The sequence below is a fragment of the Hydra vulgaris genome, chromosome 01 (assembly GCF_038396675.1).
Source record: "Hydra vulgaris chromosome 01, alternate assembly HydraT2T_AEP".
Classification (NCBI taxonomy): Eukaryota; Metazoa; Cnidaria; class Hydrozoa; order Anthoathecata; family Hydridae; genus Hydra; species Hydra vulgaris.
The window spans coordinates 26,118,715-26,145,181 of record NC_088920.1 but is presented as its reverse complement, the minus strand read 5'-3'; the positions used below and the strand labels follow the sequence as shown (position 1 = coordinate 26,145,181).

The 26,467-nt window shown below is 27.0% G+C and overlaps 2 protein-coding genes across 5 annotated transcripts in view; one reads left to right on the top strand and one right to left on the bottom strand.

The window, feature by feature from the left end:
* LOC101240170 (uncharacterized) overlaps positions 1 to 26,467 on the bottom strand; it is an 89,958-nt gene that overhangs the window by 54,143 nt on the left and 9,348 nt on the right. For 2 of the 4 annotated variants that reach the window (XM_065787776.1, XM_065787775.1), the window contains exons 1-2: positions 8,014 to 8,256; positions 4,887 to 5,055 (exon numbers count right to left, since the gene is read on the bottom strand). In XM_065787776.1, coding sequence (XP_065643848.1) covers positions 4,887 to 5,055; positions 8,014 to 8,231 — 387 coding nt within the window. In that variant the 5' untranslated portion in view covers positions 8,232 to 8,256. Of the gene's footprint in view, positions 1 to 4,886; positions 5,056 to 8,013; positions 8,287 to 26,467 lie in introns of those variants that run through there. The other 2 variants (XM_065787777.1, XM_065787778.1) reach the window with 2 other exon arrangements.
* On the top strand, positions 17,595 to 25,836 carry LOC136074851 (uncharacterized). The gene is made up of 11 exons (XM_065787093.1): positions 17,595 to 17,663; positions 18,280 to 18,379; positions 18,840 to 19,005; positions 20,124 to 20,319; positions 20,517 to 20,576; positions 21,031 to 21,066; positions 21,148 to 21,191; positions 22,604 to 22,664; positions 23,765 to 23,858; positions 24,783 to 25,053; positions 25,325 to 25,836. Exons 1-11 carry the CDS (start codon positions 17,625 to 17,627, stop codon positions 25,788 to 25,790), a joined length of 1,533 nt encoding a protein of 510 aa, XP_065643165.1. The 5' UTR covers positions 17,595 to 17,624; the 3' UTR covers positions 25,791 to 25,836.

Here is a 26,467-nt window from a genome sequence, read left to right as displayed (position 1 = left end):
CTTCAGCAAAATTGTTCTGTGTCATTGATCTTTTAATTTTATCCACCCCTTAATTCTGTAAAAATATTTAATAGTATAAAAGTTTATGGATTAAAATGATTTAGAACTCATTGAAAAAATTTACCTATGCTTTTGTATTGTAAGCATTTAAAATCCACTAAGTATCTAAGAAACCACCAGAAATATATGTCATTAAAGCTAAATAAATTTATTACACATAAACCCAAAGACACTTAGATTTTAGCTTTAAAACTTATAACTTTAAAAGTTATATTTTGCTGTAATATTTTGCTTAACAATATTATGACTGTAATGTAGCAAAACACCCCAAATACAATAATTTAAAAACGTAAAAACTCATTAATTATTGTTAATTGGTTGCTGCATTTACCAATTGATCATTTATAAGTTATTTGTAAGAATTTACTTAAATATACAATAAAATTTTACAATAAGATTAGAACTTATAGCCTGAAAAAGCTTAAGCAAATTCTGTTTTTAATCTAAAACAGAAAAAAAATTCTTTGTGAGCCATTGTTGTCTTCATAAACCCATCCCATCTTTCTAGTCTGTAAAACATGCTACAAGCTCTTGTAACTTATATGTGTAGGAACGCAATACTTTCTATGGATTGCCCATGTAATGAAATTCTGGAACTTCCATCAGTACCTCTAAGAACTTAATAAGTTCTTCTTTACCAATCTTGCATGTGAGCAAAGGTTTATAAATATCAGTACTCCAATCAATCAATTCCATATTAGTTACAGCATTGGTGTTAATTTTTGGAATTGTTCTTGATTTAACAGCAGTACTTTTTAGAGAACTTAAATTTTTTATTGAAAGTATTGTCTTCAATGCAAACATTCTCTTCTCTTTATCTTTGCTAAATGGTATTGCTTGAAGAATGGATTCACTGTGAGCATTCCAGGCAGAGCAACAAACAGGGCAAAAATGTTTGCTGAATATTTAAGTTTATTTTTCAGACAAGCTCTAACTGTTTGATAATAAGGTATGGTCCATTTGTCCATTTATATTTTAGCTTAACATTTTTTACTAATAAATGTCTTATACACATAAAAAAATGATTATTAAACTAAATATAAAATTTTCATACCTTAATTTTAAACCATAATACAGAATATTCACCTACACAGAACTGTAAAAGGTGTTTCAAATTTTCAACATTATTTCCATTTAGTCCATGCTGATAACACTAGATTCTGCATGTCGACTTGCATGTCAACATGTCAAAGTTTTAACCAGCTTACAATTGTGGGGACCAACTTGAATTTCTTTTAAACTGTGGGGTATTATTTTATTTTCTATAGCTTTTATTTTTCATTATATAGAACTTTGATCACTGGACAAAGTTTTTAAAGTATTATCATCAATATCTAATAAATTAATTTTAATATCTTAATTTTGAAATCATTAGTAATAGGGACAGTTTTATCAATATTGCCAGAAAACTTGTTGCTCGAAAATGTTTTCCCATTAATAACCAAATTTAAGTATACTATCCAAATAAGTAAATTTAAGTAACTATCCAAATAAGTATGGTTTGAAGTTTTTGTCTAAAAAATAAATGATACCTCTTTTCCAGTTTAAAAAATAATTGTTAAAATACATGCATGGCATTTTAATCATATATTTACCTGTATTTATTATTTATCATTCATCAGCATTAACATTGGTAGAATTACAGCCAACAGCAACTAGGGTTGATTCTATCACATTTATATTTTCTATAATCTATTTATATATATATATAAATATATATATATATATATATATATAAATATATATATATATATATATATATATATATATATATACATACATATATATATATATATATATATATATATATATATATATATATATATATATATATATATATATATATATATATATATATATATATATATATATGTATATATATTCTGCTATGTGCTCTGCTGGGGTAATAAACTTGGATCTATTTTCTTTGTCATTTATAAAATGAAACAGATATAAACCACCTGGGTTTGCACAAACCAAATAATAGTCTTTTTGTACAAGCCTGCTGTGAAATTTTTCATCTCCATCAAAGAAAATTTTGTCTTATCCTTTCTTACACCAAACATTATACATAGAAATTTACTTTTTTAACAATATTATCATTTTCAGATTTTAATTGTTTTATTATCTTCAATTTGGGAAAGTCAATTTTATTATTATCTGTCACTGTTTCACTGTCAGTCATATTCTTTTTAAGAAAGTCTGCCTCTTTAGCTGCTTTCAGTGTTAATGTTAAAATTGCAGCAGTTGTTCTATTTGATACCACTTGATGATAAAAATGCAACTTTTTCCATATTCAATGAGTTTTTAGAAACTATTCTGCTTGTGTACTCAAAATTATCCGTGGAAACAACATCTTCATTGTCAGTATTCTTAATATTATTAATTAGTACTTTAAAATCATTTTCTTGAGGATAAAAGCATAGGTATTCTATTCGTGACTTCTTTTTTCCAGTTTTCTTTCTTTTATTATTTTTTCTTATCTGCTGGCTTCATTAAAATCTCAAGCACCCATTTACATACTACTTTTTGTTCCAAATTTTTCTCTTTGACTTCATAAATTGAAGTTTTATTATGGGAATATTTTTCTCTTCCTCCTGCATTGACGAGAAACATGAGATTTGAAAACACAAGATATACAGGGTGTTCGGGTTAAATTTGACATATTTATAATTGATTATATTTTTTTGTAGATTAGAGGTATTAATACACACTGCAGGTCATTTAAAAGTTTGAACCCTTCTTCATTCATATACAAGATGTCAGAAAGGATGGATGACTGGAACCCACCTGAATCATGGAAGAGAATAACTTGCATCATGATGATTCGTGCCGGCCTTCAAAATAAGGATATTATGACTGCTGCCCAATGCTCCCTGAACACAGTAAAAACAATCAGGTATGAACTAGAGGCTTGCAATGGTGACTATGAGGATGTAGTAAGAAGAAAGATCCCTAGCAGAAAATCTGATTGCGTTCGTACAGCAGAATTCCTCGCAAGTCTGCAGGAACAGGTGTTGAAGAACCCTGGCATTGGAATTCAGGCTTTGTCACATGAAATGAATGTTGCATCCTCTACTATAAAGCTTGCATTCAATGAAGACCTTCGCTACTACTCATACAAGCGCCACAAAGGTCAGCTACTCACAGAAAAGGCCTGTGAAAAACGTTTGATAAACGCGAAGAAACTTCTAAACAAAGTGAAACATCCTGTAGAACCACAAACAATCTGGTTTTTTTCCGATGAGAAAAACTTTTGCCAGGATCAAAAACACAACACGCAGAATAACAGGTGGCTTGCATGCAGTACAAAGGACATTCCTCGTGTAATGCAGACTAAATTTCCCCAAACTGTGATGGTTTTCGGATGTGTATCCTCTGAAGGCAATGTGATGGCTCCGCATTTTTTCCAAGAGGGCCACAGGTTGACTTCAGATGGCTACGTGAAGTTGCTGAACACTGTAGTCAAGCCCTGGATAACAAGGGTAGCCAATTGTAGGCCGTATGTATGGCAACAGGATTCGGCCCCTTGCCATACCTCTGTGAAAAGTCAAAAATGGTTGTCTGAAAATTTCTACGACTTCACCAGTCCAAATGTTTGGCCTCCAAACTCCCCAGACCTTAACCCCATGGATTATTTTGTATGGGGCGCAGTTGAAAAAGACACCAATCGCATTTCCAGTAATACAAAAGCCCAGTTAGTGGATAAAATTAAAACAGTTTTTGAGGCCCTTCCCAGGGAGACTGTAGCATTAGCTTGTTCGAAATTCCGAAGCAGGATTGAAGCAGTGATCGATGCTAATGGTGGTTATTTTGAGTGAATTTTGTTCATAGTATTGTAATTTACTATGCTTGTAATTTTTTTGTCAACTCATTAAATTTAATAGATACAAAGAAGATTTTCCTTTTTCTTTCGAAACTGTCAAATTTATCCCGAACACCCTGTACATCTTGCCTCCTTACAAGAAACAATGCACTTTGCCATATCAAATAGCTTGTCCAGAAAAGAGTTTAACTTTGAAATGATCTCAGGGTTACAACTGAAGTTAACAACATCTGTAGCATTTTTTCCATAGTTTAATTATTTTATTTATACTAACCAAAAAATCTTTTGGTAACAACGCAAGATAGTAAAGAAAAATATAGCAAAATATTTTATTATATTTAATAATATATACTTAGATTAAAAAAATATTTTTTCAAATATTTTGCAACCGTCTGCCTATAGGAATAATTTTCTTAAAACCAGACACTTTTTAAAAAAAACAAAATCTTATTTTCAATTAAAATATAAAGCTTTTTAAAAAATTGTTTTACACTGCATAATTGCTCTAATCAACATTTTAAAAAACAACTTTTTTTAAATTAAATCTTAATTCAAAAAAGTTATTCAGCTTTTTGTGAAGTGTCCCGTTTATGATTTCAGCGGGCAACCAACATTAGCTAAATGATTACTTTTAGCCACTCTTCCTGGTGACCAAGAACACCACTAAAATCAGATATCTATCTTACAAATACATATGACCATTTACCTCTGATTATTAGGTTGACAAAACTGTGTAATCGTGGAAACTGTAACCACTTGTAATGATTGTTTAGATAAAATAATGACTTATAATTATATTTTTATTTATGTATATATGTATATAATTTTGCTATATTTTTAACTGTGTTAACTTTAATTCCTTTAAGTTACAAAAAGTTAAAATAAAAAAATTAAAATGTTTTGAAAAAATGTATATGAATTAATACTTCACATATAATTAGAATAGATTAATGATTTATGAAAAATAAATGAAACAAACTTCAATTTAAAAACATATTACCTTTTCGAAAGATCTTATATTTACATCAGATGAAATAAAAGAGTTATCACAATTTTGAAACAACCCTTTTATAGAATCATCAGGAGAAGAAAGCCACCAGAAATTTTCAATATCTTTTAAGCGCTCATTTTTGGGTTGTGGTGGTTGCTCCCGAAAACGCTGTACAAGCCTAAAATAATGCCTCTAAATAATTACCTAAAACTAATAATAATATATAATTTTATAATACTAAATACATTGACATAATTTATACATATATAAATATATATATATATATATAAAAATAAATATAAATATATATATATATATATATATATATATATATATATATATATATATATATATATATATATATATATATATATATATATATATATATATAAATTATGTCAGTGTATTCTACAATTAGAGTGCTCAATGTTCTTAAAGAACAGAGCAATAATAAATTAGTAAAAATACTTATCTAACTTTTATATTTGACAGCTTGTTTCTCCATCAGTTGGTTCATCAGGAAACTTCCTGATGAACCTACTGATGGAGAGGAAGCTTCCTGATAAACCTACTGATGGAGAAACAAGCTGTCGAAAATAAAAGTTATATTAAATAAATTAGATAAATTTTACACAAAGGAGTTACCATAAAACATAAAAACGGCCGACCTCAAACACTTTTAGGTTGGAATTGCCGAAAGTGCCAACCCTAATTCCAAGGGTTGCTTATATATATATATATATATATATATATATATATATATATATATATATATATATATATATATATATATATATATATATATATATATATATATATATATATATAGAGTAAAAGTAAAAGTTAAGGAAAATGAAGCTAATTTCACCAAGCTTTCTAAATTTGTGTGGAGCATTAAAAAGAAGGGTTTAAATCCTGTCCTGTATATAATTTTAGATTAGGCTGAACCATTTAAACCTGGCAGCAAATCGTGTAATTTATGCTTGATGGAAAAATATCAAATAGTTTCATCACCATTGCCTGTTTAACAAACGTTTTATTTTATTTTAAAAAATATATCTCCAGACTAAATTTGTATATAGTCAATCAATATCAATCAGTATCAAGTGCATATATATATATATATATATATATATATATATATATATATATATATATATATATATATATATATATATATATACATATATACATATATATATATATATATATATATATATATATATATAGATATCAACCCTCGGTATTAGGGTCAGCAGTCGGCGCTGCCGACCTAACTGCTGACCTGACTGCCAACCAGGGGGTCCTGGCGCTGATATTTTTTTCATAGAATAGCCCCAGATATATATATATATATATATATATATATATATACATACATACATATATATATATATATATATATATATATATATATACATATAAATTCTCGGAATTAGGGTCAGCATTCGGCAATGCCGACCTAACTGCTGACCTGACTGCCAACCAGGGGGTACTGGCACTTATATTATTTTCCTAGAATAGCCCCTGATATATATATATATATATATATATATATATATATACATACACATATTTATATATATAGAGTTATATATATTTATTTATATACCTATAAATTCTCGGAATTAGGGTCAGCATTCGGCAATGCCGACCTAACTGCTGACCTGACTGCCAACCAGGGGGTACTGGCACTTATATTATTTTCCTAGAATAGCCCCTGATATATATATATACATATATATATATATATATATATATATATATATATATAGATAGATACATATATATATATATATATATATATATATATATATATACATATAAATTCTCGGAATTAGGGTCAGCATTCGGCAATGCCGACCTAACTGCTGACCTGACTGCCAACCAGGGGGTACTGGCACCAAATGACTGACTGGATTGCTTTCTCCCTAAAACTTGTATTCGAATTCAAGGACAGGATTTGCAGAAAATACCAAAGTGTGCATAGAAGAAAGCTACATTAAAACACTGAATAAACTTAAGAAAGAATCAGAGATGCTAACAAAGTGATCAAGTCAAAATGGTCTTAAATAAAATCTGAATAATTCAATTTCAATCCTTAGTACACTATCTAAACAATCAAAAATGCAATTAACTTATGCTTCCTAACCTAAGCATTTTAATGGAAAGTACTTGAATTCTGTGAAAAAAGAAATATCTTGGTGTGGTAATAAATAATTTATTGAACTTTAAATAATATATTTAATATAGAGCAAAAAAATAGCTCAAAAAACTGGTTATTTATAAAGAACATTTTGATATACTACTAAACGAACTAAACTATTGGTTTTCAACACAACTTACATTATAAGCAACAGCAACAATAGCAATATATCTACCAGTAAATATCATATGAAGGTGCTAAAAAAACATGATACCGACTGGAAGGTTCACTCTTATACAGCCTGGCTAAAATGAGGAGAGTGACAAGGAGAGTATGCAATACAAGCTCATAAAAGAAAAGGACAAAAAATAAACAATTTGAAAAAGAAAAGAAATGAAAACAAACCAAAAACAAAGCAAAAAACAGAACAGAATATATATACATGTATGTATATATTATTATAACACTAATGGAAAACTATTATTTCTAGTTAAGTGAATTTATGAAGAATTTTAGTTTGTTTTTTAAACTTTTTTTATTTAGTTCAAAAAACTGAGGAGTATTTAACTTTTTTAGTAGGAAATTCCAGTCATTAATTGCAGAGTTCTTAAAAGAATCTACCAAAGAATTTTGTATCAAAAGCTTAAACACAATATCTGCCTCTTTAAGACAGTCTAGTAGATTTGGTATGGGCACTATGCTTCTCTCTTGAAGAAATAAATGAAGAAAATCTAAAATCCTTATACTACTTCAAAATAATTCTAATTACCAATTGATTTTAAAAAAAAAAGGTAGAGCTAGAAAATTTTGTTTAAATGTCACTACACTATTTATCAAAAAAGAGATTTCTGATAAATCAGCACACTGCAAATTTGATAGACTAAAAATTTTTTGGTGAAAAAATATTCTTCAGAATTTTTTCAAGATTATCCATGAGTAAAATATTAGTAATCATCCTAATGTATTTTTAAAAAACTACTTAAAAAATACTTTGATAGTATAGTTTCTTGAGATTTTTTCTTTTTAGTACGCTTGAGTAAATATATATCTTGATCACTTTTATCATCAAGTAAACTTGTGTCAATATTTCCTTTTAAACCATCATCATTTGCAAAGTAATAAGTTTCTAAATTTTGAAATTTCGAGCTATCTTTTTTAATTTTTTGGTTTTTTGTAATATTGTCACTTTGAACCTCATACGGTTCCATAACATTCAAAATAATTCAATTAACAAATATGTTATTTTATTGATGCCGCGCAAATATTTTTTTATATTTAAAGCTGAAAATTTCAACGGCATCGAAACGATTCGGCTTTAAAACGTCACGATATTCGTTGTCACGATATTCGTTGTCACGATATTCGTTGTCACGATATTCGAAGGACAATAACCTTAAAAAACATAGCCAAAGGTCAAAAACCAATATGAATGCATAAAAACTTATCAGTAGCTCTAAAATTTTTGCGACACCTTCCCTAAACGTGATAGCATCAAGTTGATAAAATAATTTTGTTTACTATTCTCAAATAAATTTGTCGATAAATTTTAAAACTCACACAATTATCTCTTAGCGTTCAAAAATTTTGAACATATAAAGTTTGAACCCGCTTATTTTGATGGGTTTCAAATTTTATAAAGCCATAATTTTAAGACGTCAAGAGATTTTTTTTTATGAATTTTAAAATTTATCGATAAATATAAATTTAGTTGAGGATAGAAAAAAAAAAATTTTTTATCAATTTGTTACACTAACTTTTGGGGCAAATGTCACCAAAATTTTAAGACTTTTTTGTTACCAGGCTCCAACCATCGCATTTTTTTGCAAAACAAAAAAATGCGATGGTTGAAGTCTGGGAACAAAACTTTATACTTAATAATTGGTTGTTTTTTTTTTTTTTTAATTTTTTATTTTATTTTTATAGGTGCCCCAAGAAGACCTTACGATCTTGTCACAGAGCACCGCGGAAGTGCATTTAACTAGGAAGTTCACGCCTCCTTCCTTACCGTGACGCGAAATATGTTCAAAGCTCGTTTCGAACCTGGATCTCCTGCTTGTAAAGCAAGCGTTCTAACCACTGCACCACGGTCGCACAATTTAAGTATAAAGATATAATTGAATTTTGCTCCATGTCTGAAAGTTAGCTCAAACATCAAAAAAATGCTGCATCCGCCCCTGCCTAATGAGTAAATATAAAAAACTAAAATGGTTAAACTAAAATGTGTATAGTATTTTGAAAACCAACAGAAGTTGACCTTCATTTGTTTGTCTGATACACTAACTATGTCAAATATTTTGGTAAAAATTTAACTGTGAAGAGAAAAATTTTTTTGAAAAAAATATTAATAACAGATGTTATCTTCTTTCTTTGCTACGATAATTTCAAGGCATGGTAGTATAAAACAGATGGAAGTTCATCAAGCCCCAAACATCAAAGTAATTTTAAGTCGTCTCCAAAGTTTCACTGGACAAAAAACAACAAAATTTACTGAAATAATTTTTATTAAAACATTAACAAAAGAATTATTCTAAGGATATGCTAGATAGTTTTAACCATCAGTTATTGTAATTATTCAACAAAAGCTTTATTAAAACTCGGTGATTAAATGGAACCATTTTATTTTAAAAGCATATTATATGCTTCAAATCATAATACAACATTAGATAAAAAAAACAACTAAAACAATTTTTAAAAAATCAAAAAAAGAAATGTTTTCTAAATTACTAAAGCTTAAAGCTTCATTAGCTGTATATCATAATTCCATCAATTCTTGTAATACTCCATTCGTTTAATACGAAGTTTTTAAAAAAAGTTGTTGTTTCAACCTTTTTGCGTCAACGTATTTTTTTCTTTTTTTTAGATATGTTTACATTTGATGTAATATATATATAAATTACATTTTTTTCAAATACAAACAAGGCTTCTAAAAGAAGATCACAATGAACTTATCGTCAGAAGTCTTTTACAAAGGAGAGTACGTAAAATATTATAAAAACGCCTTTTTACAATAAGAGTACATAAAAAATAACATAAAAACATTAAATCGTACTTACGATAAATGAAAATAAATTGTAAACAAGTTTAAAACAAAACTTGAACATACATGACAATAAAAATTATTTTTTATCACAAGATAAATTAAAAATATTCCAAGATATTTTCAATAGAGAGAATGAGATCTTTTAATTTATTTTTAAAAACTGGTTAAATTAGGGTTAAGTCGAAGTTAGGCAAAATAATTTTGTTCCAGAGATGAGTTGTACGATAAGTGATACGGAATTAATTGAATTTTGTTCAACAGAGTGGTTCATTTAAATAATTATTATTCCTCAAGTTAAACTTGCTTAATGGTTTCAAAATAAAAAGGTCTTTAAAAATTAAAGGTGATAAATCATACTTCCACATATAAACAAAAGATAAATTTTTATATACGTTTAGTTTATATATATCGAGGATTTTCATTAGATTAAAAAATATTGAGGAATGTGCGAACCAATCCGCAGAATTAATCAAACGGATTACATGCTTCTGACGGCAATAGAGACATTGTAACTTGCGTTGATCTGTGCTACCCTAGGCAATAACTCCATAACTTATATAATTATGAATAAAAAATAATAAAGTTTAGATAAATTATATTTATATAAATGAGTATGCGCCTTAAATAAAATTCCGATAATTTTCCATGTGATTAGTGCAAGGGAAGAACAGGGGATGTCATTTTTTCGCAGTTTGAGATAAATCAAATTTAGTTTTCAAAGTCTTCCCGTTATGTTTTCAAAGACTTTGTACGTTACGTTTTTTCCTTTTCTTATCACTAAATTAGACCATTATTTTTTATTTATTTGCTTCAAATTTAACACTGAAGGTAGTTTATGATTTGTACAATATGTAAATAAAAAAATCTCAATATTTTCAAAAACTGACATTCCCTGTTTTTCCCTTGCATCCTTCATGTGATGTTCTCGTCAATGAAAACCCCCAGGTGTTTAGTTACAGAATTTCTTTTTCTTTTAATATGGTCAATAAGAATTTTTGGTAGATTTGGGGGTAGAGAACGTTTTCTTGGAGAGCGGGTGGAAAAAAATCCATTTTGTTTTGCTTACATTTAATGTTAATTTGTTACTTTTAAACCATTTAGATATGTTTTGAAGTTCTTTGTTCATCATGGAGAATGGTAGATAGATGTCACTGTTAAAGAGAAATAAGTTTGTGTCATCAGCAAACATAATACTTAAAAGACTTGATGCTCAATGCAAGTCCTTGATACAATTAAAAAACAAAAGAGGGTCTAAGATGGAACCTTACGGAACACCACAGAAACCACGGAAACGTTTAAAAACTGTTTACGATTAAGTACGTACCAACTGAATAATTGTATGCTCAGTTGAGTTATTTTTTTTAAAGCCAAACTGATTGCTGTATAATAAGTTATTTAAACTAAAATAATTTAATACTCTATTGAACATGATTCTTTCTAGCATTTTTGAAAATATAGATAAGATAGAGATAGACCGGTAATTACTAATGTCAGATTTGTCACCACCTTTGAATAGTGGAATAACTTTAGTAATTTTCAATTAATAAGGAAAGACTCCTTGTTTGATTGATGATTTAAAGACTTTAAAAAGAATATATTTTATATGCTCAAAGCAATCTAAAATTATGTTACCATTGATTTCATCCGGTCCAACTGCTTTATTATTTTTTTAGTGTTTTGAAGGCTTTTTCGAACTCATCAAATAGTAACTCTTTATATAACTCATCCGAGTGAATGCAATTATCCTTCGGTACTAGGAAATCTTTAAATGAGGCTTCAGTGTTAGGAATTAATTTAGAAAGTATATGGCCAATTTCAATAAAGAGTATATTAAATTCGTGAGCTATTGTTTGAGAATTATTTATATTATTGTTATCCACTTTGATCATGTGTGGCAGGGAACCTGAGCATGGCTTTGTTTTACCGGTAATTTCTTTAATTATTTCCCAGGTTAACAATTATTTTTTGTTTTATTAAGAAGTTTAGAATAGTAATGTTTTTCAAAGATTTTTCAAACTTTTTCAAAAAGATTTTTGTAGTCTTTGTATATTTTCTCATTGGCAAATGATTTGGTTTTTAGATATTTTAGGTATTATTTATGCTTAACTTTTGATGATTTTTTTAAACCTTTTGTAACCCAGGGAGAATTAATGTTTTTTTGATTTATCGTTTTTTCACATAAAAGAAAATCGGCATCATAAACAGAGTAAAATGTATTAAATAAATTATCGTAAATGTTGTTTGCGTTACTTTAAAGTCGATGTTCTTCTAATGAAGCAATGATAATTGTGTTTTAAATTGCTCAACATTTTTTTAACTATAGTTGCCTAATCTAACTTTTATGTTAGTTTTAGTCATAATTTTAAAGTTGAAGTTAATGGTAAAAAAAATGGGGAAATGGTCAGATATGTCTATTTTTAAGATACCTTTATTTAAGTCACTGTTAAAAATATCAGTAGTCAGAATTTTATCAATTAGAATAGCTGATTTTGGAGTTACTCTGGTAGGGCGATTTACAAAAGAGTTAGTATAAAGATTACGTATAAAGATTAAGCGTTTAAGTACAGTCTTGATATCGTTTTTTGCTTGTTTACAAAATCAAAGGTACAAGCGTAACCCCAAAGAATTTTAATGCGGTTGAACTTCTGTCTGTTTTATACTTCCATACTCAAGGTAAACCAAGAGATAATTGAGATTTGCGTGGTGAACGTCTTATTGATCATAGTCTATAGAATATAACTATGCTCTGGAAGTCTATTGTTGTATGTTATTGTTCGCGCTTATTGATCGCGCTTATTGATCGTCTTATTGATCATAGTCTATAGAATATAACTATGGTCTGGAAGTCTATTGTTGTATGTTATTGTTCGCGCTTATTCGAGTCACGTGATCAAAGAGTTTGCAAAACTAAGTTCAAGCAATCAACAAAGTTTAAACAAACCAAACAAACTAAGTTCACAGTTTTTTTCAAAGCTTCAAACAAGATATGCTTGGAAGGAATTGTACTTTTCCAACTTTTACAGTTTCCTATACAAATAAGCACAGCTTTATGAGCAGCTTCCGAATTCCAACAAGAAAATGTGATTCTGACTGGAAAAATGATATTGTTAAAGTTTTAAATAAATATCGTAAAGTTGGTAAGTCATTACAGGAGACAGGGGCGTGCAGAGCGTGAGTCACCCGAGCAAATTGCTCGGGGCCCCGGACCCTATGGGGGCCCCCAACAGCGGCAATAACATTCCAGGTTTTTTTTTCCTTCTCTTTTTCCCCATCAAGAGCTTTAACTTACATAAAAAATAAAAATAGCTCATTAAGTTTAATGAAAATTGCCTCAAAAATGAGCTAGAGATCTAATAATTTTTTTAAAAATAAATTTAGCGTTGCGTAATTTATAGAAGATCCCTGCGGAAGAGCTTTTGTTTAAATCTTATCTACATGCTTATCTTGAATTTAGCGGGAAAAGTTATGTGTTTAAATCTTATTTTAAAAATGGCGTATTTGGATTAGTTTTTTTACAGGCGATTTGCTTGATTGTATATAAATTGTAAATAAATTTAATTTTTTCATTTTTGTGATTAATTATGTATATAAATTTTGCATTAATTATTTAATCGTGTATATATATATATATATATATATATATATATATATATATATATATATATATATACATATATAAATATATATATATATACATATATATATATATATATATATATATATATATATATATATATATATATATATACATATGTATATATATAAATGTATATATATACATATGTTTGTATATATATATATATATATATATATATATATATACAAACATATGTATATATATACATTTATATATATACATATGTATATTATGTATATATATACATATGTTTGTATATACAAATATATGTTCTTATATATATATACAGGCCCTAACAGAGGGGGGCCACACGGGCCATTTGGCCTAGGCCTCGACCTAAATAGGGGCCTTCAAATTTTATCGGAAATTTAATATATTTTTATTAAATTGTGATAACATGAGCAATTACATAAAATTTTAATCAATGTTGAGACAATATTTTAATATACTTAATTAGTTGATTATTAATACACATAATTATTATTTTAATTAAATTATTTGTGTTGTATTAAGTTTGTTCTGATATTTATTTTAATTCAGTCATTAATAATTGTTGTTTGCAGCAAGATCGAAAACTTTTAAAACTAATGTCATTGCTAAATTTAAACATGAAGAGAAAATTTGAAAGTGGTGCATCCAAAAGGCAAAAAAGACAAAAAATTGAAGAAGAAACAAAGAGCCTAAAGTCAATAACATCATTTCTAAGACCACTGGAAAATCAAGCCAACCCAACACACGGTAAATCAGATATTGAAATATCCGGAACTACATCTTCTGAAAAATCAATGTTACAACAAAACAAAAATCCCCAGATAGATACAAATGTGCAAGACATCTCAAATACAACTTGTGTCTCTGAATCTGGAATTACAGATTTAGAAAGCTTGGAATCAAATTGTGAAAATTCATTGATTCACCAAAGCAACAGTCAGCAGAGGGAAACAAATTTGCAAGCCATCTCAAATGATAATTGCATCTCTGATTCTGAAATTTCATATTCAGAAAGAATATGAAATTTCAGAATCTTTTTTGGACCAAAATTGTGAATCAGATTGTTCTACTATATCAAAATTGATTGTGTCTGACATTGGCACTGTTGACAAACGAAATATTACTCAAATGCAAGAAAGTTTCCAAACAAACTTTTTAATTCCAAACAATATTCCACGAGATTCTTATAATCACGCCTTTCCTACTCGTCTGAGATCAAAAATTCTTCCCAATGGTGAGATATGCACAAGAGATTGGCTTTGCTGGAGTGATGTGCAACAGTCATTCTATTGTGCACCCTGCTTTGTTTTTAACAAAAGTGATTCCAAGGTATCCACCTTTTCAGAACAGTTAGGTTGGAATATCACCAGAGGTTGGAGAAAGTTGAAAGACCGAATACCAGCACATGAAATGTCTGTATTACACAAACAAAACTATGTCAAATGGAAATCAGCCAGTAGAGCAGCCATCAGAAAAAGTTCGATTGATAATTTACTAATAACAGAATTGTCAACTGAAACCAGTAATTGGACAAAACTTCTTGAGCGCCTTTTGAACGTCATTCTTTTTCTTTCTGAATGTGGGCTTGCTTTATTTGGTTCCAGTCAACACATTTATGACCCTGACAATGGAAACTTTCCTGGAATAATTGAGCTCCTCAGCAAATATGATCCAATTTTATCAGAGCATGTGAAAAAGGTCCATGAATCTCAACTGAACAAAAAGCGCTTACAAGTTCATTATCTGTCCACCCGGATTCAAAATGAATTTATTGAACTCTGTGGATCTTTTGTTCAAACCAAAATTATTGAAGAGATTCAAAACATCAAATATTTTTCAATTGTTGTTGATGCAACACCAGACTGCTCTCACAAGGAGCAAACAACTTTCATCCGTTATATAAAAATTGATGGATCTAAATTTTCCATTGAAGAACGGTTTCTCTATTTTGACGATTACTCAAAAAAAACTGGAAAAGAAATTGCAGCAAGGATTCTTCACGTTCTAACTTTGTTGAACATAGATTTTAAACTGTGTACTGGTCAGGCATACGACAATGGTCCAAACATGGCTGGAAAATACAAAGGTGTGCAAGCAGTTTTGCTAGAAGAAAACCCAAACTGTATGTTTGCCAGCTGTGTAAATCACACTTTAAACCTTGTTGGTGTTGACTGTGCTGAATCATGCAAAGAAGCAATTCTTTACTTTGGAATTGTGCAGCAAATGTACAATTTCTTCAGCAGTAGTCCACAAAGGTGGGAAATTCTCAAGCAACATGTACCTGCTTCACTACATGGTATTTCCAAGACCCTATGGTCAGCAAGGATTGAAGCAGTAAAACCAGTTGCCCGTCACTTGAATTCACTGAGAACAGCTTTAAAAGAGCTGCAATCTCTCAATCTCACAGTATCAGCTCAGTCAGAACTTCAGTCCATTCAAAAGTATTTGTCAAAATTTGAATGCATTGTAATGTCATCTTTATGGATGAAGCTCCTCACAATGATTCACCAAACCAATCTTATAATTGAGGCAAGAAATGCAACTCTAGATGTTGAAATGGAAAACATTAAAAATCTCATGGACAGCATTCAACAGATTCGTGAAAAAAGTCAAAATTAATTGCAATGAATATTGACATTTCACCAGAATTTTCTACCACTCGAAAGTTGAAAACACAATTTGATTCAGAACAGCACTATAAAATCAATGTATTTTATGTAATAATCGGCTCTATTCTAGCAGGTCTTAAACGTCGATTTGAGTCACAACAACAAATTTGTAGTATTTTTGGATTTCTTTGGCACTTCAACAAGATGAGCAATGAAGAACTACTCAGTGCCACAACAAACTTTCAAAAAAAGTACCACAAGAAAATACTGTCTGATATTTCTGATGAGATAATCTTTCTGAAACAAATTTACTCCACAAACTTTACATCAGATTGCAAACCAAAAGAATTGTTTCAAGAAATATTAGAACTTGGACTGTCTGGTGTTTTTCCTAACATATCAATTGCTTTGCGAATTTTTATCAGTTTGCCTGTCTCAGTGGCTTCAGGAGAAAGGTCTTTCAATGTGTTGAAACAAGTAAAGAACTATTACCGTTCAACCATGGGACAAGAACGCTTGAATGGACTTGCAATGTTGAATATTAACTGTGATATTGCAAGAAAACTCGATTTTTCAACAGTTGTCAGTGCATTTGCAAAAGCAAAAGCAAGAAAAGCATTTTTAAAATAAAAATTATTACTAATTTGCTGTTTTTTTATTTATTATGCAATGGCAGTTATTTTATGGTAAGGGCCTCAAAATTTGTAAATGGCCCGGGCCTCACTCAGTCGCTGAAAGGGCCTGTATATATATATATTATATATATTTATATATATATTATATATATTTATATATATATTATATATATTTATATATATATTATATATATTTATATATATATTATATATATTATATATATTTATATATATATTATATATATTTATATATATATTATATATATATATATATATATATATATATATATATATATATATATATATATATATATATATATATATATATATATATATATATATATGAGGACAATTATTATAAAAATTCCTAATATTCTGTAGAACATATATATATATAGAACATATAACAATAACAATAAACATTCCCAATATCACAAAAACGTGGTTTAAAAAATACTCCTGGCTAATAACCTGGTGATATAGACACATGTTTTTATATATTCTATCGTGTTTATTGTTGTGTTTTATTTTTGCATAAATATACTTTTGTTGTTGTTGTTGTGTTTAAGTTTTTTCTTCTTTTAAATATGATAGTATATAGTATAATGATAGTATATTATATAATAGTATAATATATTTATTATTTCATATGTTTGCTTTAAGTCTTAAAGAGTTAAAAAAATAGTTTAATGGCTTCCTGCGATAAAAGAAAAAAGACTCCTTATCCAGTATGTTTTTTATTTTTAAAATTTGAATATATATATATATATGTATATATATATATATATATATATATATATATATATATATATATATATATATATATATATATATATATATATATATATATATATATATATATAATTAGAATTTATTATGATTGCTTCTTTTTCTTTCTAAAAACGAAAAAACAATAAGAAAGATCAAAGTTATTTATACGTAATTATAAACTTTATTTTTTTTTTCTAATATAATAAATAGATTTTGTTTCTCTTTTTTTAGTTTAAGTAAATTTTTATTCATAATGCAACTGAAATTTAGACCTAGAATCCTGGACCTAGAATCTTGCTTTTTAATAATAAACATTACTGTGATTTTTTATAAATAAAAACAAAGACAAAAGTATTGTAATGATGTATTCTAGTATGTGATTCTAGTATGAATAACACATGCCTCAAAAACTTGACTAAATAATATTTTAATGTTTTTAAATGTTTTAATAAAATTAACAATAATGTTCCTACAGATGCATTCTTACTCCATGGGTAGGAGTGGATTAAATGTGGCAAATACAGCACTTTACTTATATTAATATTTTATATTTATATAAATATTTTATTTTAGAAAAGATCACAAAAATTAAGTGACCATGCAAAGATTATCGATGCTTGTAAACAGGATGAGTGTAATAATTTTACAAAAACTTTTATTGATGGAAATATAGGTGTGTTGACTTTTAACGTCATTTTGATAAATTTTATAAATTTTTTTATAACAATTATATTTATGTTGTTTTTATAACAATTTACATTTATGTTGTTAATCATTATTCAGTCTTTTTCAGATTTTTCTTGATTTTTTTGAATTCTCATCCGAATTGTAACCGATTTATAAGTATTATATAATTTTATTATTTATTAAGTTGTGCCTGTTTATTGCAAACCTCTAGTAAGAACTCATACAACCTAACCTATACTCTGATACCCTGTCCACATGGAAAAGAACAAGTAGAATATAACTAAAAGGATACATCCATTTAGTCATCAACTTTTATACTCTTTCCAAAGGCTGAATTATTTTTAAAAAAATCAAAAAAAGAAATTGTAACAATTATTTTAAATTATATATTTTCTAAAGTTTTTTTCAATATTTACAAAAAAAATGATCAACTAACTATTTTTCAGGTTTTGGTGTATTTACACGGAAATCATTTGAAGCAAATGAAATACTTTTAGAGTATAAAGGTGATATTATATCAAGAAAAGAGGCTTTGGTCAGGCATGCTAAATACTCGCAAAAAGGGATGGGTTGTTTTATATATGACGTTGATATCAAAAGTGATAAGATGAGGTATGTATAGATATTTTTTATATAAATATAGAGTTTTACAGAATAGGTTTTCTACATAATTTTAATAAGGGATTTAAAGTGTCAGTGTAAGTATAATGTGTTCAGGCTCAAGGGCATGTCAGGCATCTTAGCTGTGAGGAAGCCACATTGCCTAGGAGAAAAAGTACTTTATCTAACAAATAGAGTTGTTTACAGTTGAACAAGAGTTCAACCGTAAACAACTCTATTTGTTCTTGAACTCCTATAATTGAACAAATTATAGGAGTTCAAGAACAAGTTCAATCTACTTGTTTTTGAACTCCTATAATTGGACAAATTATTTAAATCAAACAAATTGTCTCTCTCTTTAGGACTTAATATTAAGGATTGTAATCCTCTAATTCAAAAACTCTTATAATTTGAATATAAATGATACTCTTGAAGATTCAAAATACATGAGCTCAACTATGTTTGTATTTATTGGTTGTATAAATCTGATTTTTGAGACAGTAACCGTTTTATTAGATCTTTTCCTTTATCAATATATATAAAGGTCAAACTTGATTAGATTTTATAAAAACGTTATTAGTTTATTTCTAAACCTAAATAGTTGCTCAAACCTGTTAAACAAGTATTCTGCTAGAGTGTTTTAATCAGCAGTAAGAATATACACAAAAATAGAATAACACAAAAATAGAAATACTACAATGGCCTTTGCTCTAAAGAGCTAGTGTCCCATGTGCTGGCTATTAAAATTCATTCTCGTGTTACCCATCATTCAATTAAGTCTCATTTTTTTATTCTGACTGTGAAGTGTCTAAATAATTTTATTTGTCTAGTTTTTTTCTTCAAACATTAGTGTTGTTTTTTTAATTTGCTTACTTTATCTTGTGTTCCTGATTCATATAATTTACAATCTTTTAAATTATCTGTTAGTCGTTATCTTGGTCTATAAACTTTATCCTATTTCTTCTAGTAACTTCCAACTCTAATAGTGGTTGCCTGCAGCCTTATTGGAAGTGAAGATGTTAAAAAAAATTAGCCAATAAAGTTATTTTTAATTTCAATATTTAAAATACTTTATTTTGAAGAAAAAAAAAAAGTTAAACAATATATATAGTTTTCTCTTATATTTTTAGTATTGATGCTACACATTCTTCAGGTTTTGGCAAGTATGTTAATGATGCCCACGAGAAATTTGCAAATTGTAGGCCAAAAACTTTTATTTTAAACAATGTTTTACACCTTTTTTTTTTTGCTAAAGTTTTTTTGCCTGTTGGAATAGAATTACGATATGATTATGGAGATAGTAAAAATCAAGAATGGAGACAATTAGTATGTTTTGCTTAATATAATGTTTAATAATTCATGAATATATATTTCATTATTTGTAATGTTTATTTTTTAAGTTAAGTGTAAATTTACTATTTTTATTTAATTTTATATTGTTTTATATTATATTATTATTTTATTTTGATATATCATTAAATTTGATTTACACATTTAACTTTTTTTTTTTAAATTCATTATAGAAAAATTATGCAAGACCATTTACACTGGATGAAATCAGAGAATCTCTTTATGTTGGCAAGGTTTAATTTTAAATAATAATCATACAGCATCTTAAACACTATTTTTTTATTTGTGTTTTTAGATTTTGTTTTTGTTATTTGTGTATTTCTATTTTTAATTTTTATTTATATTAGTTTTTAATTAGTGTTAAACTTATATTGTTTGGGGCTTTTAAAATAATGAAATTAAATAAGAAATGTCTTGAGAAGGTGGTGTGCTAAAGTGAAATTTAATTTAAACTCTTGTCATAGCATATTTAACCTAAATTGCAAACTAAAATATTTTTCATTGAAAAAAAGTCAAGTTACATACTATATGACAAGGAAGGGAGTTATAAAATTCCAATAAAGGGTGTCCTGTATTAATTGAACAGCCTCTCAACAAGTTTTATGTATTTTGGTTACTTTTCATACTTTTTATTTTTTCAGGGTAGTTTCTTTTATTTTATTATTATTTTTTACATTAAATTTTTAGACATTGCAAAAAAAAGTTGTGGTGACTGCATCAGAAGTAAGTTTTTTCGATCAAAACTAAAAGCTAATAACTTTTATCATAAAAATTATAATTAGTTTAAAAAATTTTTTAAAACAGATTTTGAGCACTTTTGCTGATAAAGGATCATGCAAAAAAAAAAGGTTATGTTTTATTTTTTTCAAAATATATTTGTATTATACATATACAGTTGATTCCCAGTCAGTCGAACATTGAATAACTTTAACTTTGTTATCTCAAGTTGTTTTCTTTGACCCCAAAAATGGTTTCATTGATTACTATTAAAATTCTCCGCTTAAGTTGAACCTCGGATAACTCCAACTTTGTTAAGGTAGAGTTATGCAAGTTTATCCGTTTTTGTATCCTCTGTTGACAATTTTTTCTTATAACTCGAAATTTTTGTATGGGTAATAATGATATCAAAATAACTAAATAAAATTTTATTTTAAGAATTCATTAAATATAAAGCATAATAATTTATTTATTTTTTTGGTTAAATTTCGATTGGAATAAAACAGGCGTAATCAAACGTAAAATAATGCTATAATAAAATATTATAAAAATGCCATTCAGAAAACAGTAATAGTAACCCGATGTAAGATAATTTTTTTTTTTATGTTCTTATAAATTTCTTTATTAAAAACCGTCAGAAGACACAATTTTAAACAGAATAATAAGTCATTCTGTTGAACAATTTTTTGAGGATGTTATTTTTTGAGTGTGAACCATAAATTTTTTCATATGGGTCAAGGTGATGCAATCCACGCTACCTCCTCTATGTTTTTCAAAGATTATGAAAAACTAGTTTTTAATAATCTTAGATGCTTTTTCAAGAGAACCTTTTTTAAAAGTTTAGGTTTATTCAAAATTTTATTTCCCCTCTTAAAATGATACGCTGTGACTTAATGTTTATATTTTAACATTGATTTAAAAAAACTCCAACTAACATCTTATATTCTTTAAAGTTCAACTTACTTCTCTTAAATCGAACATTCGTTAAGTTGAACTATTTTCATTAGTCCCGTGGTGGTTAGAGTTATTGGAAATTAACTGTATTGTATGTATGTTATTTTGTATATATTAATTATTAGTTAACATTAATATTAGATATGTGAGATCAACTGAAAAGCTGGATTTGATAAACCCAGCTCGAAGTGAGAGATGTCTTCCCACCACTTTTTTAAAAAAGCATCCTGCCGCCTTTTTATATTTTTTGTAATACAACAATGATTAGACAGGTTATTTGAAACTAATGAAAAACTATCCCGGTACTCCCCTCCATCACCACTCGCAGTTCCCACACACACTTTAAGCAATTGTTTTTTAATTAAAACATAATTAAATTGTATTTATATGTTTTTGATATCTGAAGTTGAATTATTAGAGGGAAGCCATTACTTTCTATCATTATCAGGTTTAAAAAGATTCAGAACAAATTTAACGGTTCCAGTGACTATTAATTTACTATGAAACAATCATTTTAAATAATATTGAAATAATTAATGATATTTTTTTGTAAAATTATTTTTTGAAAACTGCAATTTATTTATTTTAGTGTTGAAGAAAATAATTTATTAAATATATCATCAAATTTATCCACTTATATTGATGTCAATGTAAGTTAAATGCTATTTATTTGCAACCAACCTTAAGTTTATTTTGTTCACTGCTGCTGTTTATTTACTAATTATTTGTTTTAATTATTTAATAATTGTTTATTTACTAATTATTTGTTTTAATAATTTTATTTACTAATTATTTGTTTTAATAATTTTATTTACTGTTTATTTACTAATTATTTGTTTTAATAATTTTATTTACTGTTTATTTAATAATTGCTGTTCAGTTCATTTTCTATATATAAAATGATAAGTTGATAAAAATATTTTAGAATTATTAGTATTAATAAACAAGGAAATTTAATTGTAATTTATTTGGCTGCTAAACATACCAAATGTAGATAAGTAAACAGAAACTATCTTGTTACAAAAACTGCAATAAACTTCGTTACCCAATATCCTTCGTTAACCCAACTTAGTGATCATCTCACAATGCTTTCTTGAAGTTGTTTCTGATAGCAAAAACTTATTAAAAATCTATATTGCCTGCATTTGTGATGCTTGAAATTATAGCTACCTGACCTGTTGAATAAATATTGCAACAATTGATGTTAATTTGACTATATCTTTAACCAAAGAAGCTGTTATAAAATCATCAACTTTTTTCCTTTTTGAATTACATCAAAATTTGAATTGAAATCCTAAAATCTTTATCTAACTCATCCAAGTCTACAATTTCAGAATCAGGATATTTTTTTAGAGTTAATTTTAAAATGTTGTCACACCATTGTTCATATCTTAGCTTGAAATTGATTTGTACTCATCTTCGTCCTAAAGTTTTTATTTTTTCGATCCATTGACCATTTTTGCAGGCCTTTCTGGTCATTAAAAAAAAATACAGTTTAAAGTGATTTAGTCTTATCTTTCATTTATAACAAATAGATTTTATTTATGCAAACAAATACACTATTTACTTATTTGTAAAATATATAAAATTACTTGCTTGTAAATATATATGTAAATTTACTTTTTGTCTACTTCTGGATATTTTCCTATGACAGCCTTTAAAAAATTTTTTTGCAGAAATGACAAGAGTTATTTTAATATTGTTTTTTTTTTTAATTATTTAAAGTTATGTCTGGTTCAAAATCATTTAGGTTGTGAGCCACCCCCCATCAAAGATAAAAATCCCTCAATTGGTAGCAAGAAAAGATATTGGAGAGAATATGAAATCTTATGCTAATTTACCTGGTAAAATTTTTAATTTTTTTTTATAGTTTAGTAAGGTTCTATAATAATTGAAAGTACTCTTTTTGTTTTTTGAAAGCAACGTTGTTTGAATTTTTTGAAACAACTTAACTTTAATTTTCTTTGTATGTATTTGCTTACTAAAGTATTCTGATATTATAATTTTGTTTCCAAATGTTTTTCTCAGAAACCTCATTTGTTGGATCAAATGTGCAAAATATTTAAAAGATGCTTACCCACCTCTATTATAATGAGACCTCCCTTTATTAAATAATTTTTACTTGTTGGAATGTATTTTTTACTTTTATATATTTTACTTACAAACTTTATTGGAATGTATGATTTAAATTTTCTTTTTTTTAATGCTATCAGGCCTCAAAAATTGGAAAAGATAAACTAATACTTAAAATTATTAAAAGTTTACATTGAAAAAAATCCTCTCCCACCTTTTCTTAAGATCCCCATTTATTAGTTCTAGAGAAAAATTCTTTACCTGTTATTCCCACCCTGTTTCGGTATTCACCTACTCAAAGGCGAGGGCGCCACTTCAGTCAAGGAGGCTATTCTTATGTTTGTTTATTTTTAATTGTTGCTTTAGGACCCTCTCTCAACTCTTTAACTCCAAAACACTTAAAGAATAAAGCACAGAGAAACAATTTGAAAAAGTTTTCACCCTTCATAAAGAAATTTCCACCCTCCTTGAAATTTTATTTCCACCCAACCTGACTTACTAATCCTGATTTGACTTTTTGTTTATATTAAACATGCATTTATTTTAAAACAATCCTAAAATTCAAGTTTTAAGGAATAAAATAATAAGTTGCATAATTTTCAACTAAGCTTTAATTTTATATAATTAGTTTTTAGTCTATTATTATATTTGTATTTTGTTGTTAAATAATATCCTTTTAATTATTTTTTTCATAGAAACCACAGCTATTGTGTCAAATGTAGATATTTTTGTGAGTGCAAATAACGCTACCGATGACATTGATTTAACAAATAGATGCATGAAAAATGTTGTTACTAAAAATTTTGTATTGAATGTGACTGACTCTTTGCCAAGCAGTAGCCATGACATTCATTTTATGGATAAATGTTTAGAAAATTTGCCAGCAGAAGCTAATAATTTAAAAGATTCTTTAATTGAAGTTGTTACCTCTTCGCCAAGCATTTCTGTTGACACTGGTTGTAAAAGGTAAATAGTATATATAATATGGTGTGTGTGTGTGTGTGTGTATGTATATATATATATATATATATATATATATATATATATATATATATATATATATATATATATATATATATATATATATATATATATATATATATATATATATATATATAATATATATATATATATATATGTATATATATAATATATATGTATATATATAATATATATATAGATATTGTATATTTATATATATTAAAAACAGTTTTTTTATATTTTTTATTTTAATTAGGAAAAGAACGTTTTTTCATTCTAAAAAGAAATGTCCTGTCTGTGGATATTTATTTTTAAAGCTCCCATTTCACTTAAGAGAAGTCCATTTTTGGTCAAATGAAAGTTCTTTAGCAGCAGTAAATCAATTCAGATTAAGAAAAAAAACAGTTTTAAAAGAACATACAAAGAATAAATCATCACATTATACAAAAATATGCCCGATTGATGGTTGTTATTCAGTCACAAAAAATATTGGTGAACATTTAAAAGGGAAGAAACATAATTTAAAACCTAGTGTTGAGTATTATGCTCTTTTAAAACAGGCATGTCATTTTGATGCATCTGTGCTTCCTCTTAAAACTACAGTATCTCCAAAAAAAAATTATGGAGTCATTAAAAAAGATAGCAAAAAAAAAGTTTTATATTATCAAAGTCTTGACTCCATGAGTACTGGTCCTTCAACAAATGTTAATTTTGATGAGTAAAACAAATATCAACTCTAAAATGCAAAGATTCACACAAAATTTTAAAAGAGGAACCTATATATATATATATATATATATATATATATATATATATATATATATATATATATATATATATATATATATATATATATATATATATATAGATAGATAGATAGATAGATAGATAGATAGATAGAGCTTTCTTAAAACTAGAAGTTGAAAAGTTATTTATTTATATTTGTTTGGTCTATTTTATATAGTTAACAAATATGTATTTATTTGATATTCGGGTGAAATTTTATTTATAAAGATTATTATCTAAATCAATTATTTAATAATATTTAGTTGAAATATAGTTAATAATATATTATTTTTTATGTAAGTATATAAACATATTATTTTTTAAAATGTCAAAATATCTTTCTATTTAATTCCAGTTCTTGATTATATAAAAGTATATAATTAATCTATAATATAATTGCGACAGAAACGTTTAACGTTTAATGTTTAACGTGGTTTCATTAGTTACTAGGCTTTGAAAGAGCGCATTCTTCAAATGCATGCGTTCATCAGAGAAAGATCTCTTAAGTGAGTTAAAACTTTTTACCTTTTGGAATTTAGTTATTATTTATTAGTTTAGAAATATTACATAAAGAATCATATTAAGATAAATAATTATCATTAAGATCATATTA

Bases quoted from the DNA above. Each gene is read 5' to 3' on its own strand.
- LOC136074851 (XM_065787093.1), top strand. From the start codon at position 17,625: ATGGCTTCCTGCGATAAAAGAAAAAAGACTCCTTATCCA. The intron at 22,665-23,764 runs GTAAGTTAAATG...AAAATCATTTAG, and splicing joins CCACTTATATTGATGTCAAT to GTTGTGAGCCACCCCCCATC. The intron at 23,859-24,782 runs GTAAAATTTTTA...TTTTTTTCATAG, and splicing joins ATCTTATGCTAATTTACCTG to AAACCACAGCTATTGTGTCA.